This window comes from Bolinopsis microptera, chromosome 5 (assembly GCF_026151205.1).
Source record: "Bolinopsis microptera isolate Bmic1 chromosome 5, MBARI_Bmic_1.0, whole genome shotgun sequence".
NCBI lineage: Eukaryota > Metazoa > Ctenophora > Tentaculata > Lobata > Bolinopsidae > Bolinopsis > Bolinopsis microptera.
Window position 1 is genome coordinate 9722729 of NC_087076.1, and position 19567 is coordinate 9742295.

Here is a 19567-nt window from a genome sequence, read left to right on the forward strand (position 1 = left end):
AGAACATCCCTTTGTTATTTTTTACTTTCACATCTACACCTTTCCCATAATCCGGCGACTGTTATTAGAGCGAACTCTAAAGATGAAGTTGTCCTGTCAAGTGATGATCCTGACTGTCCTGATAATATCTACTACTGCAGATGACAAATCCTACAAGGTACTTAAGTTTGGGAGTACTGTGGGAGATTTTATCAAGTTTAAACCCAACATGCAACCCTTCTCCGAAGCGTTTTCCCTGTGTTCTTGGATAAGGAAATTAAGAGTTGGATCCACCAAGAACTGGTTCTCGTACGCGACAAGCGATTCAAATGACAACGAGATTGTCATTGTGGATGACGGAACCACAAATACTATATTCCGTAGTTATAACAAAAATGTAAAAAGTCAAGCTGGTGTTGTGGTAGGAGAGTGGTATCATTATTGCTTATGTTGGAGTTTTGCTTCCCTGACAGCCACAATTCACCACAACGGCAGACAAACTGGTTCCTTCTCAACTCCTTCAGGAAGGAGACTGACTGCAGATGGATATCTTGTTTTGGGGCAAGATCAGGATTCCTACGGTGGATCATTTCAATCCCATCAAGCTTTCGGTGGTGAACTTTACAAGTTAAACATCTTTTCCACGAGGCTGAGATCATCTGAAGTGAGCGAACTGTATTCTGCAGGACGTTGTTCTGATATTGAGAAGAAACACGGTGAAACTCGTAAGCTAAAGTGGGAACAAATTCTGCAGCAATCAAGAACTGGTGATGTGGGTGAAATTATCGAAACATGTGCACTTGAAAAGAAGCTCCAGTTTGTAGAAGGGGAACTGTCGAAGAAGTCATCTGAGCTTGAAGAGGTTGGAGCTAAATTTGAGCAAACTACAGATCAGCTTTCTAACACAGTTACACAGCTGAACCAGACAGAGACACAGTTGGACAAAACGGAGACAAAGCTGAACCAAAAAGAAGTGCAACTAAAGGTAATGAGGAAACAATTGTATGCAGTCACTAGTAAACTTATCTTAGTGCCGGTACTAGCTTGTACCACAGGGCTCCTAATGCTAGTCTCTATTGCTATGAGCTTGCTGTTCTGCTGTGAGAGAAGGAAGGGAAAGAAAGAAGATAAGGGACTTGGGAAGGTTGCCTATAATGCTTCAAGTGGAGTGCACCTGGGTGGAGAAGAGGGAAGTTCTCCTAGTGTAGATGACACATCTGACAACATTTACGAGAACTATGAAACTTAACGGTAAATATATTTTGATAATTTAGCAATACTTCAAGCACATTTCATATGCCACGCAGCCACGCTATCTGTATCAATATCTTTTTTAAATTGGTCTTTGACACTCCATTAACGGAGACAAAGTTGAACCAAACACAGACAAAGCTCAACTAAACGGAGACAAATTTGAACCAGATGGAGACACAGCTGGACCAAATAGAGACACAGCTGAACCAGACAAAGACACAGCTGGAATAAACGGAGACAAAGCAGAAAAACGGAGACAAAGCTGAACCAAACGGAGACGAAGCTGGGAGAGGCTGTAGTTAACCTTGAAACAACTATCAGCCAGTTGAACCAGACAGAGAAGGACTTAGAGGAAATACAAAACAACTTGAACGAAACTCTGGCTGATGTGGAGGAACTAGAGGAGGAGCTAGAAAAGATAAAGAAGAGTATCTCTGGGTACGACTGTTTTAGATTGACGAATTCTTCGCATTGGGATGTGCTATACACATCGTCTTTTTTTTGAAAAAGTCTTGACGGAAGACATGCTTCAAATCCTCTACAAAAGTTGGGAAAAACTGAGTAACTTAACAGTTTTTTGCTGTTTGAAGAAATATTTTACCTAATTTGAATAAGAGACGTTTTGGTAATAGAATAACCGATGATTGGCATTTGGCAGGCTGTAAGGATAGGATTTGGAAAAACAAAAAATAAGCTTAGATTTCACATCTCACGTTATCTATCACATGGAACTATATTTTTCACTGTTAATTTTCACACTTAATATTTTCAGGACATTTTAAAGGGATGCCAGTGACACAGAATCTAATAGAGTTCTTCAAGACATATTTCCATGACGGTCTGGACGGATGCCATGTTTAGATTAGGAAACGGTCGACCAGTAAACTATTTTGTCATCAAATTCAGACTTCAGAGGCAACATGTAAGTGTGGCGGGTGTGGCACCACACTATTGGCTCATTTCCGCACATATTCGTAATTTTGGCCATTTCCGCACAATTTAGCACTAGTTAGGACATTTCGGCACTATTGTTGTGATTTCTATGAAGATGATAAGAATCAGTTAGAGTGCATATCATCGTAACCGATTAAATTATTATTTGAAAAGCAGATTCGCGACAATTTAATGTTCTAGGATTTGATAAACTATATTAAATTTCTGAAGTTTGAATATAGCTGCTCTATTATTAATCTTACGGACATTGTGTTAACAGTATAATTAAGAATAAAACTGGTTTTCTTCTCTTATAGAAAAAGGGCTCTACTAGCTGTAGCTAGCGAGCCCTTTTTCTGAGGGCTCGACTGAGTACCGAGTTATCAAAATTGATATGGGACCTCAAGGAGAAGATGATTGAATATAGCATAGACTGGAAGATTATTACTAAATCGAAGAAATATAAGGCTGGAGCGGGGCATTGTGGCCTCTGCTTAGACGAGAAACTATACATACTTAAAACCCCAGGCATTATTAATAAAAGATCAGAAATTATTTCTAAATGTAGGCACTCTAGGAAATTCTTAGTTAGACATATTTAGTTAGTATTTATTAGTTATTAGGATTTGTAGTTATTTATATAGGTTTAGTAGTATTGAGTAATTGTTAATTGTTAATTATAAAATTTGATAAAGGAACACTGTGTTGTATTATGTTTGCCATTTTTATGTTAATTATGTCACTGAAGATTGCTTTTCAAACATGAAACTTATAGTTTGACAATTGCATAGTTTGCTTTGTACCGATAATTAAGAATAAAGATAGTTACTAGTTTTTACCTTGAAGACGAATTTGTTCCTAAGTTGCTGTGCTTTCTCGCTGTCAGAAATAAGAAAGTTGATGACCCCCTTCATGATCCAACTAGAGTTAGACTCGCCAGGATGCACCCGGGCTGATAAAACCACGTATTCTCTATCGTCTGAAGATTATAGATGTTACTTGACAGGCTAGGAGATTAGTTTAAAATTCCACTAGCTAATCTTACAGAAATATCACTTTTCCGAGCGACATGGACATTCAATTCCAAAAAACAGTGAGTAAATAAATAAATACTCGTCCATTTCAAGAGATAAAACTGCAACGTTATCTTAACATACTGATGCTGTTAGCTGAGGATTTGTTGTGAGAAGGAGAGAACTGGGTGATGGTGAGGAGGTCTACAGGGTTACCCCCTATTGAGGTACACAGAGTCTGTCTTCTTAACACCGAGCTTATACCGTGCAGGTGCTGTACTTCTAGTAGATGTGCCTAGGAGAGGGGAGTGTCAGACAGAGACAGAGACAGAGACAGAGACAGAGACAGAGACAGAGACAGAGACAGAGACAGACAGAGACAGAGACACACGGACACACGGACACACGGACACACGGACACACGGACACTAACCTGTAGAGAAGAGTAAGAGTAAGGATAATGGTAGGCTATGTAGCAGGTATCATGTGAGTGGGGGAAGCAGATAGTGAAGGTAAGAGTGTGCATGTTCTGTGCCGCACTTGCTCTACCCGTGTCCTCTGTTGCTTTCCTCACGAAGTTGTTCTTGTAGTAGCAGATACGTTTACCACATCGCTGCCATCCTGTACCGTTTGTTAACGCATCGTGGGCCGAGTATAACAGCGGCTGCATTCCTGTGTGGGGACCAGTATTTACTCAAGCCGCTTCAAGGGCTGCTGATCGATCATGCCCATAAATGGTTTCAAATGCATTTATTAAAGTTTCATAAGGCTTGGTAGTTTTTTTTTCGTTGTCGAAATTAAGAAATTGATATTGCTGAGATAATAGTAATAAACCGAAAAACACAAACCTTGGGTAAATGAAGAGCAGCTCTTCTCACAATTAATGATATTGAACCTATAGGGGAAATCAGCGACCATGTTATGGACTTCAAAGTAGAACCACTGGTGGTGCCGGGTGGAGCCGATGTCTGAATTTAACACTAGATCATATTCGAATATCCGCACCTGGGGATTGTAACTTTGTTATTTTGGGTTATTAACAGAATTCGCTCAGTTAGCAGTGTTTTCAACAGCTGCAGTCTATGAAATCTATGAGGCACACACTAACTGAAACCCAGAATGTGCAGTCATTCTAAAGAATAAAGACAATTAACAAAAGTTATTCTTACTTGAATAGCTTTACGGAGATTCCCGCACTCGTGCCGCGATTCGAATTGTAGAATAGGGATATTAACCGTTCCTGTTGAGTTCTCTTCGTTCATGTGCTGACTCAGTACCTGTGCGGACAATTAGTAGAGTTAATGAATAGTTTACGAATTTTAAAAGTATTTTAAAAATAAATAAGTTTATCTAAAAGTAATATAAGGGCTGTGTAAAGATTCTGATGCAAAATTTGTAGTGTTCGACTAATAAATGATGTTCTGATCCGGATATTACATAATTGTGTAAAAGACAAAAATAGTAAAACATGCTCACATCAAGAGGAGGATCTGCGTTAAGTCTGGTCTGAGGAATAGAGGGGAGTATCTTACATCTTCTGAGGGCAGGGTCCCACTTAATGTTGCTGAGGGCGTGGTTACTTGGCTCCTCTGTCTTTACTAACTCGTCCTGTACAAAGGGGTATTGTTGGCAACAAATTAAGATCAGTCACAAACCTGATCAGTCAGCGCAGAGTAATAACAACAAGGTCGTGTATACGGTACACTGCGGATTTTTGTATGCTGGTCATTCTCAATAGTGTGTGAACCAGGGATTCACAGTTTTAGCATCTAATAATTGGGAGGAAAAACAGATATATTGTTAATCAAGATCACAATAATAATTTAAACCTGGTCGTAAGCGATCCTGTTGATCAGTGTCTCCGGGTGAACAGCCCGAGCAATATCCAGTAACATAAGAGTTCTCTGTACTGATTGTATCGGGTCGTATAGTTGCTCCAAGTAGTGGGGAGGTCGGTGTGAGTACATGTCTGGGGCTGCAACCTGAGCAATTGGTTCGTTAATAAATAATACAGACTCGCTTGTCTGTGTGAAGGGAGTTTATGTGAAGGGAGTTATGGAGAGCGATAGGGATAGAAAAAGTAAACTTTTTAGCACCCCCACTAATTATTTCTTTTAAATGAAACATAAATATTGTTGGTAAATAGATAGAATACAGAATACCATACATTTTCAATACAAAAAAATATTTTAAAATTTGGATCCAGAGATGTGACGAAGTGAAGATGTCAGAATAAAAAGCAGGAAAGTGAGTTTTAATGTAATGGTTGCAAATGATGAGGGGCTCAATAGAAGTTCCTCATGAAGGTTGGTTCCATGATAGTACTGTGTCGTCTCTTCAGTTCAGGTTTCACCAGTGAGCACATTAAACAATGTTGGTCAGGACAGGGTTCTTCGCAGACAGGTGAGAGTGGTACAGCTACTGATCTCCTCTTACTCTTGGACCGGACAAGGGACAGACTAGATCGTTGAATTGGGGTCTCCGAGCTGATGTCAGGTGTAGAGAAAGGAGTGCTTACTGTTCGTCGGACAATCTTCAAATTGGACTTGAAGCTGTGGGAGGATACTAATTTCTGTTTCTTTGGAGCCGGAACAGGCAGGAGATCTGTAAGAAGTTTCATGCTGACGTCGTTGAGGCAGGAGGGAGCGGACATAGTTCTCTTAGTGAAACTGCGGCGAGGGAGAGATCTTCTGGAGGTGACTCTGTCTCTGAGTTTCTTGAGGGATGAGGGCATCTTCATTGTGAGAGTAGTTAGTTGGTAGATGAGTAGTAGTTGTTGAGAGTAAGAAGAACTGATAATGACTTGTTTACTTCATGTTTCTATTTATACCAGCATCAGTCTGTTAACTGACTCATGTTAATTATTATTAGTATGGATGTAATCAGTCTCAGATAACACAGCGTCACATCATCAGATCATATCTCGTCAGTTTGTTTTTGGTAGATCAAGTGATCTAGCCGTTATTTGATCTGGTGATAACGTGCTGACAGCTGAAACGTACCGAGATCACATTTCCCTGGCTTTAGGGATCTTGTCGTAATAAGAACACGATTTAAACACGGCAATATTTGGGGTTCATATTATTACTATCAAAATATTACCAAATCATTAATGACCATAGACTGCCTGTTGCGATCCAGCGACTCTTCATTGAACAGTCCTTAAAGGCTCTAATGGCTGTAATGTTTAGCTGCGGCCCCTATTTTAACAAGGATTACCAGATAGTTTGTTATTTGGGGTAACAGCAGATTAGCTTGCGGTTACCACTTCGGAGATTGCCCGTTCTTAGGAGTGACCAAGCCTAAATCCCAAAACAACAACTGAACCCAGGTAATACGACAACTGCACCTGAATACGACAACTGAACCGACAATTTTGTAGATCAGATTTTCAGGTTAAGTTAAGTTAAGAGGGCCTGCCTTGGCTCAGATCTCGTGCCTTTTGATGCTTGGGGAGCATTAAATCCAGTGGCGCAACGAAGGGCCCCGCTGACCCCGCTGTGCGGGGGGGGGGGGGGGGGGGGGCGCAAAATCGTCGTTTGAATGTGGGACAATTTTGAAAAACTTAACTGAGGTACTAGCAAAACGGCGCGTTTTGATCTAGAAACATACTTTTTTAGAGATTTTACCGGCGTATCCTCTAAAATCACCTAATTTGTTCAATTTTAGGGAGAGACGCCAAAAAGGGAGGGGGCGCCAACAGGGAGGCGCCAACAGGCAACGTTACGCCACTGATTAAAACGCATCCTTTCTGACACGCTTCGTGAACACACGTATCTCAAAATCTTTGGATAGAACCCTAACTGTATATTTTCCCTGAAATTATTGCAGTAGAAACCAGACAGCAGCTAAACTAGTAGAGCTGTGTTTGGAAACCTGTTCAAGTGATCTCTATATTTCTAGTAACGATTGGGCGCAGTTGTTGTTTCAAAGTTAACTACGAGGCAGACTGATTGGGTTTATAATTATTTTCCCAAGCTACCCTGTCTAGGAAAAGTCCATATTGGGTTGAGTTGTCTGGTATAATCAATAACTCCTTCCTGCGCAAAGAAGTACTGGACAGATCGCCGAAAAAGGAACATGGGTCTGGTAGTTTTTACCTGTTGAATATTCTTAGTAATTTGTAATTTGATTTAAGTTAATGTCATAATAATCCATTATACACTTGATGTAGTGACATTGGAACGTTGAATAAATTTCATTTACCCGAAAAGAGCATTTTCCCGTCGCATACACGGAATCATCAGAAACATTAAATTATGTTGCCTATTAGACGTGGGTATCCAGAATGTAAACTTGTATTTGTGCATTGAAAATAGATAGATACAGCTTATATCACATATTTGATATTATAAATAAAATAATTAGTGGAAGGTTTCAACGAGAGGTCTCCAAATCTGGTCTCAATAGAAGTTCCTCATGAAGGTTGGTTCCATAATAGAACTGTGTCGTCTCTTCAGCTCAGGTTTCACAAGTGAGCACATTAAACAATATTGGTCAGGACAGGGTTCTTCGCAGACAGGTGACAGGGGCCCGGCTACTGCTACTGATCTCCTCCTCCTACTTTTGGATCGAACCAAAGAAAGACTGGAGCGTTGTATGGGTGTTTCTGAAGTGTGTTCCCGAGTTAGGAGAGGGGTGCCGGTTGAGGGAGGAGCTAGGGTGGTACCAAGACGTTTCAAAGACTTCAAACTAGACTTGAAGCTGTGAGAGGAGAGTTTATGTTTCTTGAGCTCAGGCTGTGGTTCGGAGAGCATCTTGAGGTTAACATCATAGAGACAGGAGGGAGCAGAGACGCATCTCTTGGTGAAAGGACGGTGAGGGAGGGATCTCCTGGAGGTGACTCTGTCTCTGAGCTTTTGGAGAGTTGAGGGCATCTTCATTGTTAGTTGGTAGATGAGTGGAAGTAATAGTTGGGAATGGTAAGAGAATGATTGTTGTGTAATTCGTACGTCTATATATACTACTACTAGTACCCCACTGTTGAATGTTAATTGATCCATGTGGCTGTTAATTGATCCTTGTGACTGTGTATTTGCCTGCATGTGATCGGTCTCAAATAGCATCAAGTCATGTCTCGTCTGTTCGTTTTGAGTGGATCATGCGACTATAGTAAGTTATTTGAGCAGTCAAACGCTTTACAGGGATCACATAACCTCGGTGTCATGGTTCTCATAACAACCAGTGACATTACCCCAGAGATCAGGTAACAAGATGGTTCACAGTCGGATCACGTGACACCTCGCAGATTGACTTCCTTCTTGTGCCAGACACGTCGTAATTAGAAATTCATAGAAAAATACATTAAATTAAGACGTGAGAAATAATTGTAGATGAATGGCTAGTCAACAACCAATTGCCTCCAAGCCAAAAACCGTGAGAAACAATTAAAGGATGGCTAGTCACAATCCAGTTACTACATACTTTAGAAACATACGTGAGAAATAACAAACAAATGGTCAGTTAACAACCAATTACCTTGGCGAAGTGTTTGACTGCTTTAGCAGGGGGAGGCGAGTAGGAGGCAGTTAGAACGGGGGAATCTCCTAGCGACATGTTGCTCAGAGAGTTGGTTACAGACTTCACGTTCCTACATGATCTCTTAGAGGTCACTGATCTTCTGGAGGAATGAGTTAGTTATTGAATGATAAGTTAGTTATTAAATAATGAGTTAGTTATTGAATGATAAGTTGGTTATTAAATGATGAGTTAGTTAATTAATGAGCTGGTCGTCAGATAATTGATCGATTAACTATTATGTATTATTATGGGTGATAAAAACCAGCTAGAAATGTTTACAGATCTACAACTTTGATGTAGTACGATAGAGAAAATATAACTTGACGAAAGAGTCGTGATCTTTGCAGGGAGAGTACTCACGGAGGAAGGTTGGGGTCACAGCTGTTAGATATCTTTCTAAGAGGGTCGGATCCGGAGCTCTTAGGACTGCTCTGAGATCTGATCGACTGCGAGGAACCGTTTTGGAGGACAGGTTTCACTATCACACTTATCGGACCTGGTCAATGTTGTTATGTTAACAGTCAGTGTGAATCACTTTTATCGAGGGTACAATCTTCTGCAGCAAAGTTATGGTTCATCAACCCAACAAATCCTATCCTGTCAATAAATAAGTTTATCATAGAACTGCTAACTATCTAATCATACTAAACATTAATAACCTGTATCCGAGCGCTCGTCTGACAGTTCGTTCTGACTGTTACTTGGGGTCTGTGGTACCAGAGTGATGAACTCCTTACGGTACTCTGACAGCTGATCCAATATTACCTTGTTGTTCTGAAGCAGTAAAGTTCAGTAACTATTTGTAACTAATTGTGCACAGACCACAAAGGTGTATATTTAGCTGAGTTATGTAGCATGTAGTGTGGTGAATTGTTTGGAAGATGGGTCAGTGGCTTGGAAGATGGGTCAGTGGTTTGGAAGATGGGTCAGTGGCTTGGAAGATGGGTCAGTGGCTTGGTAGATGGGTCAGTGGCTTAGTAGATGGGTCAGTGGTTTTATACATCAGCCATCTCGACTGTAACTAGAGCTGACAATTGTCAGACGCAATCCTCAAACCGCCATTCAAAGTTGGTTTGATCGATTTGGTTTGAGTTTTATAAATGCATTGTTTTTGAGACCGTAAAACCAGATTCACGCACATGTTCTGAGTCTGATGAAAGAATGTAGTTTTGTTCTGAGATTTAAAGAGGCAGTTTCTTAAAGTCAAACAACGTTTTTAAAATTAAAAGTACTAACCAAAGAATTGAGGAGATGTACCTGATAATCGGTGAGCTCGGGGAAAAACTTTAAGAAGTCCTCTACATTGGTGAGGGTGAGAGGGACTTCTTCTGCAGGGGCTTCGTCCTCGTCTTCATACCCGTCTTCTTTGTACTCCTGGTGAGGGGAGGGTGTAAAGATAACGGAGACAGATGCCAAAACTTCAATAAATTTTTAACCGGCCTAACTTTTTAAGAAACTACATGAAGTGTACCTGAAGGAGATACGGATCTGTTGGGTCGAGTGATGATTCGTCAAAGTAAACGGGGCCGTGTAGCGAGGGGATTGGTAGACACACTTTCGGCATAGATTTCCGGATGATCTGGCTGCATGTCAGCGCTAGGTTGTCAATCGCTTTACCTAAGAGTAAAATGTCTGTGCTGGATTAATATTCTCTTAAATGTTAAGTTAAAATAGAGAAGATGGTGAGAATTAGAGTAGTGATGTGGATAGTTTAATGATATGATTTTGTTTCTTAAATGTGATATCCGTGTCAAGACCATGCATGTTATGTCTTGTGGAACAAGCAAACAAATTTTTATTCGTGATCATAGCTCCCTGCGCTATTAGCAATTTCCTAAATGTTTTGAAAGCTGACTAATTCAGAAACAAAAGTCCTGACGATCACTTAATAAAGGTAATTGTTTGATTAATTTCCGATCACCATGATCATGAGCAACCTGCAACAGTGAACAGTAAAAAGTTGGTTCAATCACCTGCATCATTAGCAACGAGTAAAACAGTGGGGTCAATAACATCAGGAAGTTTAATAACAGGTTTTGGTTCCGGCTGGATCCTGTTAACCCGCCTTTTCCTCCGCCTCTTAGACTTGGCACATTTCTTGTGGAGCATGGGTCCAGGACCCTTCTCAGGGAACACACACGTGACTGATCAGGCCTCCCCGTGGAGGTTCCCCGAGGAGCGGAACTACAAATATCCGACGGGGGAGGTGACGAGGGACGCTACAAATATGGGGCTGGTATAACTATAAGCGCTAGATTGGAGCGGAGATGTAGAACGGAGCAGACAGCGGCAAGAATATAGTGATAATCTGAGTACATGGATAATGAAGACTTGCTGGAGGTTTGCATGCCACGTCGTAGAATGGCGGGCCGGACAGCTGCACGACGACCTGCCACCTGCACCACGACCAGGCCACACACTCAAATACTCGCAGTCCTCCCAGCTGCCAGCTGGTATGGGAAGAAGAACGGAGTACTGCTTAGTGGAGGTCACGAGGGGCTACAGTTCCGGGGATACAGTCCTCGTACACAGTAACCTCCCCCGGCCTCCACACTGAGCAGTGTGACCTTTACAATCCGCTAAACGCTCCGGCCGCTCATTGGACAGGTCTGGTCATGAGAGTGGAGGGAGGGCTGTGATTGGTCGGTTGCAGATATATTCCTTGGGGAGTTCTGCTGTATATGTACGTGGTACGTAATTTTGTATTAACCTTACTTTGCTGCCCGTTTAACAAGATGAGTGTGGTCTTACCGTGCTTGTGGCAAATTAGTGCATACCAAAATCACAGAGACGGTAGATTTGATATTACACTATCAGCTACAAGGGGAGGAGAGGAGAGGAGGAGGAGATTAGAGAAGGAGGAAAGAGTTAAACACTACAAGTCGGTTACAAGGGTAAAGAATACCTATTATTTATCAGGTTAAAGGACAGAAGTGTTAAATATCATATGGATTATGGGTAGTAGGGGCGGGCAGAGGGGGATCTTAAACTATGAAGAAGATAGTTTTTATATTTCTAGGGAAACATATGTTTCTCATTCGAAAGGTTACTCAAACCACGTCTGCGAAAAAGCTGGTCTCTTATTTTCAAGCTTTTAGCTTAAATTCAATTGTAATTTCGAGCTTTAAGCGGCTGCCATTAACTGTTATGGTCAGGGTTATCGTTTAGTTTGCTCATAAGTTATAGCTGTATAATTTCTCATATCGTGTGATAATTGTTGTAAATCCTAATCTAAATATGGTCCGAAGCTTTTCTGATTTTAGTTCATAAGGCAAATAGAACCCCGGGCGAGAAACTTCAAAAATCAGCAAAAAAAGACACTGACTGACTGACAGATCGGCTCAATAACTTCCCGTTAACACATTCTAGAACCTACTTAGCCGTAAGTCATAACAAATGATCTTACCACTATAATACTCAACATACAAGTCCGGAACGCCAACAATATAAGTAACCACTAACGTTTAGTCTTTAAAATTTTTTCCTTATTAAACAGCGCCATTTGCGCTTCTGAAAGTTAGTCCGGAGTACGTGGAGAGCGCATGTTTTAAAACAGGCTGTGCTTAACGTAAAAAGTTTTCCGATAAGAAAAGTAGCAGACTTATTGTGATTTTTCTGTTGAAACCGGTGCCGTAATGATTAGCTCTGTGTTAACAAACAGAGAGATTATAGCGCACCTAAGTAGCTGATAGTGACAGAAGAGGAGGGAGGAGGAAAGTAACAGACTTGTTGTGATTACGGTTTTGAAACCGGTGCCGTGATATTATCACTGATAATCACAATGCTGGCAAGCATTACCGTCGCCCTTATATTCACAATACTATTTACCCCCTATACTATTATATCCCCTTTATTGTTTTCCAGGCATTAAGACTCATCGAAAGTAGTTCAGCAGGTATATTTAAGTTCAAAACATTCTAATTCAATGTTAAAGATGACAGGAACAAGAAATAGTTATGTGGAGGTTTTTAAGAAATTAGCGCAAAATACGCGCCAGCATGTTATACGAAATTAGGTAAAAAACCCAAAATCGCCATATTTAGGTGCCTTAAAAACCATGATAAAATTGAGTTAGAGATCTGAAACTTTGCAGGGCGTCTAGACCTTGTCCAAATCGACTGTAAACAAAATTTCGTGTTTCAGGAGTATCGGGAAGTGGGTTTTCTGGAACCCCTGTTTTACAACAGATTGTCGTGAAGTATATATATGTATATATGTATATATATATAGACGCTTTGGCATTCAATTGTAGCCTACATTTAAGTGCCCGTATTTTCAAAAGTATAAACAATACAGTCATCTTGAACCACAGGTTTTAAAGATAATCGTTTAAGCTTTAGTTTACATTGTATCAAAAAATAATTTAACGTCATCATCATCACTTGATGACGTCATCAAATTAAGTGTTTTTAAAACTTTATTTTTGACAAAGTAAGAAATTTTCAAATCAATTTTACACCATTAAGGAGTAATTTTATTCAAAGTCTGAGGACATTTTCACCTTAGATAATTGTTCAAGCATTCCGAAAATCTACCGGAAAAGTTTCTTACCTTGCTCCTTCATAAAGATATTTGCTATTGAAGTTAGTGCTTTTTTGAAGAATAATTTTATAAAAACACAAAAGTTGTGAATTAGTATTCTCTGGTGTTGGGCCATCCCTTGGGTTGTGGAGCTCAATTTTGCTTCTTAAAGGTGTAAATTGTGTTATAGGCTAGTTTTAAAGTTAAAAATCGAAAAGTTGCACACGTGGGGACACGCCCAAATTGATTTAAAATAGCTAAAATCACTGAAAATTTTGATTTTCACGATTTTTATCAACTTTGGAGTCCCGTTGTGATCCAAGTTCTTTTTGAAATCTTCTGAAACTTTGCATGCTTATCAAACTATATATTAAATACCTCTCTGCAAAAATTTACGGTGATTCAATATTGTATGCGCATGCAACGTCCGCTCAAAGTTTGCACGTGCGAAAGGTGAGAATTTTGCTCATTCGTGATTTCGAATATATTCTGCTTTCCACGATATTTAAATGGCACTATATATGAATTTAATGTCAACTTGAATGAGTAAAAAGTGCCATATTCAGTCGGTTATCGACAGATATACCTACCTAAACACAAGGAAACGTTTTCAAAGGCAGAATTTCGAAATCGTTGAAATTACCTCCTTATTAATGAAGTTTCGACTGTGTAAATTATCCTGACATTATAATCAAAAAGAGATGATATTTGACCAAAACCCATAATCATGGGTAGAGTGTACCGCTGCCAGTGTCTCTCTTTTCCAAAAAAAAGGAAATGATATTAATTTGAGGAACCGTCCGCTAATGCAAATTGATACCGAGAATGAAATCGGTCGCTCGCTTTTCCCATTTAATAAGCTTTATTACAATTCATTAGCCGTGAATGAATGGGAAAAGCGAGCGACCGATTTCATTCTCGGTATCAATTTGCATTAGCGGACGGTTCCTCAAATTAATATCATTTCCTTTTTTTTGGAAAAGAGAGACACTGGCAGCGGTACACTCTACCCATGATTATGGGTTTTGGTCAAATAGGTAATAATAATATATACAATAGAGAGATTGACAGTGACACATCTACAGTAGCAGACTTTCAGCCTCCTGAATCCTGATACATGTAACAATACAGTGCCAACGTATAGACGAGATGGTCAGTATTTTTGCTGGATGAAGATGTGAAGCTGGCCTATTATACTGGATGTAAAGCAACTTTTAGTGAAATAATTGACAGCCGGAGAAAGGTCGTCTCTTTTTGGCTTGATATTATTATTCTTTCATAAGATTGTTTTAAGCTCAAGTATCATGGTAGGGACCAACTAGGTATACATTTCATCATTTGAGGGACCAAATATTTTAATAATACTAATATTCTCAGAAGTCAGAATACGACTTCTCAACCAGGCAGAAACGAGGCAACCCCTCAGAGGTGATAGGAAACCAGGGAAATAGTACAGGGAAATCCGTCTGAAAAAATCGATTTGCCGACACACAAAGCTTACAAAGGATTTTTGACGTTTTTGAGTCCTAATAGGTGTCCTTAATGGCTGACCAACTTTTCCAAACTTTTCCACGTGTCTTAAGGCCACTTTTTGCCACTTTACCACTTTTTACCACCTTTCTTGTTTGTCAAATATCTTTAGTTGTGAACATCGTAGAAAGTTGCAGATTAAACGAGGGTGTTCATATTATCAAGAAGAAAAACTTTTGTTGAGACAATTTTTTCCTCAGATAATCAATTAATTGGATAATTATCAATTAGCTAATTAGCAAAAATTAAACAATTTTTTATTGGCTCAAAATGATTGGAATAGCTTGAAACACGGAGAAAAGTAGTTTTTAGAAAAACTTCGAAAATTTTTCACTTACATTTTTTTTTCAAGACCTTGGAAAAAATTTCGAATTTCCGACAAAAGTTATCAAATTGCATGAAACGTGGAGAAAAATGCTTAAAAAAAACTTCGTGAATTTTTGTTTTCAAGAATACTAAAATCACTTATATTTGTAGTTGGAGTTCAGTAAATCTCGGCAGATTTTAGTAATCAGGAATTATTAAATCGAAATAGATAAAAGGACTGAAAGTGAAACTGAAAAATGTTAACCACAGGATATTAGAGTTTTATAATTAATTACAGTATATCCTTATCGATTTTTACAGAAACTGCACCAAAGGCACATTTAAGATCGAGCCGATAGCCTGCTGTACTACGATAATATGTAATAAATAAAACATCTCTGAGTCTGTACCGTCAATCGTGCTAATCCGAACCAGCCTACCTGGATTACCATCTACCTCTTCTTTTCATCAATAATTAGACCGAGTTGTACAAGAAATGTGATTTATTATAGCTCTTAATAATTACATCACCCACCAAATGCAATATGAGTCATATCGCATTTGATGGGTCTGTAAATAATATCGAGCTGTTTTCAATCACACTATCACAATAAAACACAATACGTGTACATCATATGGCCCTTAATGCGGTATATGAAACGCTCTTTATCGGGGTGTTTCTATAAATCTATAGACTATACCGTACACTTCTCGTTTCTCCCGCGAAAGGCCGGTATAGAGAGGTTTTACTGTATCACGAAAACTTCTACTTGTCCTCATGGCTCATTGACAGCTCGAAGAAGGCAAGAAAACATCAGAAAGCCTAAAATGTCAACTCGCTCATTTTAATGTTCTTCGATCCGTCCCACGTTGATCCCGAGCTTATCATCATGGCCCCCAAATATCCTGCGGCAAGAACCTGTCTTTTTACTTCAGAACATCCGGATTGCAAACCAGCATAATCATTACCGTTTCTTTACTACCCCACGGCTCTTGCCCATGTCCGACGCTCGTATCTAGATCTTACCTTTGCCCGTATATTACTCTTTTTAAATTTAGCCAACCCTGACATATGGGGGTGATTTGAGGTATGAGGTATCTCGCATAGCGAATGAAGTGGTATGCAGAACAATAGAAAACAAGTCACAATAGATGTTGGAAGGTGTATTTACACTTGTTTCCTATTTCCTAGCTCTTCCTTGTTATCCATGGTCTCTTCTTGCCTTCTTCGAGCTGTAAATGAGCCATGAGGCCAAGTAGACGTTTTCGTGATAAACTATAGCGGGTCTATCGAGGTATAAAGCGTTTCATATACCGCATTAAGGGCCATTTAATACAAAGGTATTGTGTCGTATATTACTATTGTGAATGAATACAGCTCGATAAGTACTTACATCACCCACTAATTGCAATATGAGCTATAATAAATCACATTTCTTGCACAACTAGGTCTAATTATTGATGAAAAGAAGAGGTAGATGGTAATCCAGGTAGGCTGGTTCAGATTAGCACGATTGACGGTACAGACTCAGAGATGTTTTATTTATTACATATTATCGTAGTACAGCAGGCTATCGGCTCGATCTTAAATGTGCCTTTGGTGCAGTTTCTGTAAAAATCGATAAGGATATACTGTAATTAATTATAAAACTCTAATATCCTGTGGTTAACGTTTTTCAGTTTCACTTTCAGTCCTTTTATCTATTTCGATTTAATAATTCCTGATTACTAAAATCTGCCGAGATTTACTGAACTCCAACTACAAATATAAGTGATTTTAGTATTCTTGAAAACAAAAATTCACGAAGTTTTTTTTAAGCATTTTTCTCCACGTTTCATGCAATTTGATAACTTTTGTCGGAAATTCGAAATTTTTTCCAAGGTCTTGAAAAAAAATGTAAGTGAAAAATTTTCGAAGTTTTTCTAAAAACTACTTTTCTCCGTGTTTCAAGCTATTCCAATCATTTTGAGCCAATAAAAAATTGTTTAATTTTTGCTAATTAGCTAATTGATAATTATCCAATTAATTGATTATCTGAGGAAAAAATTGTCTAAACAAAAGTTTTTCTTCTTGATAATATGAACACCCTCGTTTAATCTGCAACTTTCTACGATGTTCACAACTAAAGATATTTGACAAACAAGAAAGGTGGTAAAAAGTGGTAAAGTGGCAAAAAGTGGCCTTAAGACACGTGGAAAAGTTTGGAAAAGTTGGTCAGCCATAAAGGACACCTATTAGGACTCAAAAACGTCAAAAATCCTTTGTAAGCTTTGTGTGTCGGCAAATCGATTTTTTCAGACGGATTTCCCTGTACTAAAAGGTAAGAGGAAACCACTAAAAGGTAAGAGGAAACCACTAAAAGGTAAGAGGAAACCACTAAAAGGTAAGAGGAAACCACTAAAAGGTAAGAGGAAACCACTAAAAGGTAAGAGGAAACCACTAAAAGGTAAGAGGAAACCCCTAAAAGGTAAGAGGAAACCACTAAAAGGTAAGAGGAAACCACTAAAAGGTAAGAGGAAACCACTAAAAGGTAAGAGGAAACCACTAAAAGGTAAGAGGAAACCCCTAAAAGGTAAGAGGAAACCAGGGAAAGGTAAGAGGAAACCACTAAAAGGTAAGAGGAAACCACTAAAAGGTAAGAGGAAACCACTAAAAGGTAAGAGGAAACCCCTAAAAGGTAAGAGGAAACCACTAAAAGGTAAGAGGAAACCACTAAAAGGTAAGAGGAAACCAGGGAAAGGTAAGAGGAAACCACTAAAAGGTAAGAGGAAACCACTAAAAGGTAAGAGGAAACCACTAAAAGGTAAGAGGAAACCACTAAAAGGTAAGAGGAAACCACTAAAAGGTAAGAGGAAACCACTAAAAGGTAAGAGGAAACCACTAAAAGGTAAGAGGAAACCACTAAAAGGTAAGAGGAAACCCCTAAAAGGTAAGAGGAAACCACTAAAAGGTAAGAGGAAACCACTAAAAAGGTAAGAGGAAACCACTAAAAGGTAAGAGGAAACCAGGGAAAGAAGAACATTACCTGAACCTTCCACCCAACATCTCGTAATATTGAGTTTCCTTCTTTCAGCGTGTCGCTCAGCTAGGCTCCTGGATACCCGCCCTCCGATACATTGTTCCATGTAATCCAGCCCTTATATATTATTACATATTTACATATTGATATTGACATAATTACATAATTAATTACCATTTTACGAGATTTAAATTGCATGATAAGATAATGCTCAATGTTGTTCCGTCAGGTTTTCCGACAACATTTGTTTATATTTTGATCTCCACGACGATTCAGTTTAATGCGAAAAAAACAGCATGATCGCAGTGTAGTGACAAATTATTATGCATATATTTAATTGAATAGGGGCCGAAGCACATAATGCAGGTTAAAATAAGCAAGCAGATCAAGATAAAAACATAACAATCATATTACCTTCCTCGTTCTGGTGACCTATCAAGTACTTGTTACCCTTATACATTTCTATATCTTAATTCAACAAAATCAGAGAACAAAACATTGGGGAGAGCTACACAAGCGTAACAAAACAAAACGTAACAAAACGTAACAAAACAAAACGTAACGGTAATGTAAAATGAGAAGCGATCTACTGATGGTCATGGTGAGGTTAAAGGTCACCTACACGAAATTTAACGATAGAAAAGGTCATATTTGTTGGCGATGATGAAGTAAGATGATGACGAGACGAAGAAGCCCAAGTTATATAATAGTGACTCAGTAATCAATGTAACATTATGTTTCAACATCTCCCCGTCCGTATACAATATCTAGATATTACAGCTGTTGAATTGTGATTTAATAACACACAAAGTAATTGAGAAGAAGTTTTAAAACTATGTTAAGTACATTCTAGAACAATATACATGAACAAGCTAAACTGAACTAAGAACCAGTTATAATACGTGTTTAACAAATTAGCAACATTTAAAACTGCAATATAAATTTAAACTCGCGACTATTATTGATTAAAAGCATTCAATCATGCCCAGGCTCAAAGTAGTAGGTCACTCAAGACCACTGAATGCCTATAAATTAAGCATCGTTGACTGCATGTTGTGACCGCTGATTGCCTATAATTCTACCATGTTGAGTGCTGTATCCTAAATCCTTGCTTTAGCTAGTAATATGACCGCGTTGTCAGGACGTGCCAAGACCAACTTACAGCTTTGTTGTATTACGTGACAGCTATTTTTATGCTTCATCTAATTGATTGAAGGTTCTTCACATTAAATTCCACCATCTGATAGACCTTATTAATTATCAAAGTAATAATGTTTGATAAATATTGTCTCAAGCCCTCCATAAAAGTATCATCACCACCATTACCACTTTACCACTATACCACTACCGCTATTAAAAGATAAAACCATGATTTGAAATATTACAATGGAAAATTGAGCGGTCAATGAAAGACACCTATCAGCGGTCATGAACTGTAACCATCGGGCCTGCTGTTATAATCAATACAGGTCACAAACATAAAATGTTGAC

At 38.9% G+C, this 19567-nt stretch overlaps 2 protein-coding genes and 1 long non-coding RNA gene across 6 annotated transcripts in view; 1 reads left to right on the forward strand and 2 right to left on the reverse strand.

Moving 5' to 3' along the window:
- LOC134815367 (uncharacterized) overlaps nucleotides 1-19567 on the reverse strand; it is a 49253-nt gene that overhangs the window by 22352 nt on the left and 7334 nt on the right. The window lies entirely within an intron of this gene.
- The window catches only part of LOC134815365 (cytosolic carboxypeptidase 1-like), a 50732-nt gene that overhangs the window by 9492 nt on the left and 21673 nt on the right, over nucleotides 1-19567 (reverse strand). For 2 of the 4 annotated variants that reach the window (XM_063823891.1, XM_063823893.1), the window contains exons 11-22: nucleotides 10171-10316; nucleotides 9957-10073; nucleotides 9359-9473; nucleotides 9060-9195; nucleotides 8658-8796; nucleotides 5009-5161; nucleotides 4656-4787; nucleotides 4349-4456; nucleotides 4028-4184; nucleotides 3613-3851; nucleotides 3324-3474; nucleotides 3006-3145 (exon numbers count right to left, since the gene is read on the reverse strand). In XM_063823891.1, the coding sequence (XP_063679961.1) occupies nucleotides 3006-3145; nucleotides 3324-3474; nucleotides 3613-3851; nucleotides 4028-4184; nucleotides 4349-4456; nucleotides 4656-4787; nucleotides 5009-5161; nucleotides 8658-8796; nucleotides 9060-9195; nucleotides 9359-9473; nucleotides 9957-10073; nucleotides 10171-10316 (1733 nt within the window). Of the gene's footprint in view, nucleotides 1-3005; nucleotides 3146-3323; nucleotides 3475-3612; nucleotides 3852-4027; nucleotides 4185-4348; nucleotides 4457-4655; nucleotides 4788-5008; nucleotides 5162-8657; nucleotides 8800-9059; nucleotides 9196-9358; nucleotides 9474-9956; nucleotides 10074-10170; nucleotides 10317-19567 lie in introns of all 4 variants that reach the window. The other 2 variants (XM_063823890.1, XM_063823892.1) reach the window with 1 other exon arrangement.
- On the forward strand, nucleotides 406-2275 carry LOC134815707 (uncharacterized). The gene is made up of 3 exons (XR_010160278.1): nucleotides 406-952; nucleotides 1345-1794; nucleotides 2006-2275. It is a non-coding gene; the product is annotated as an uncharacterized LOC134815707 (long non-coding RNA).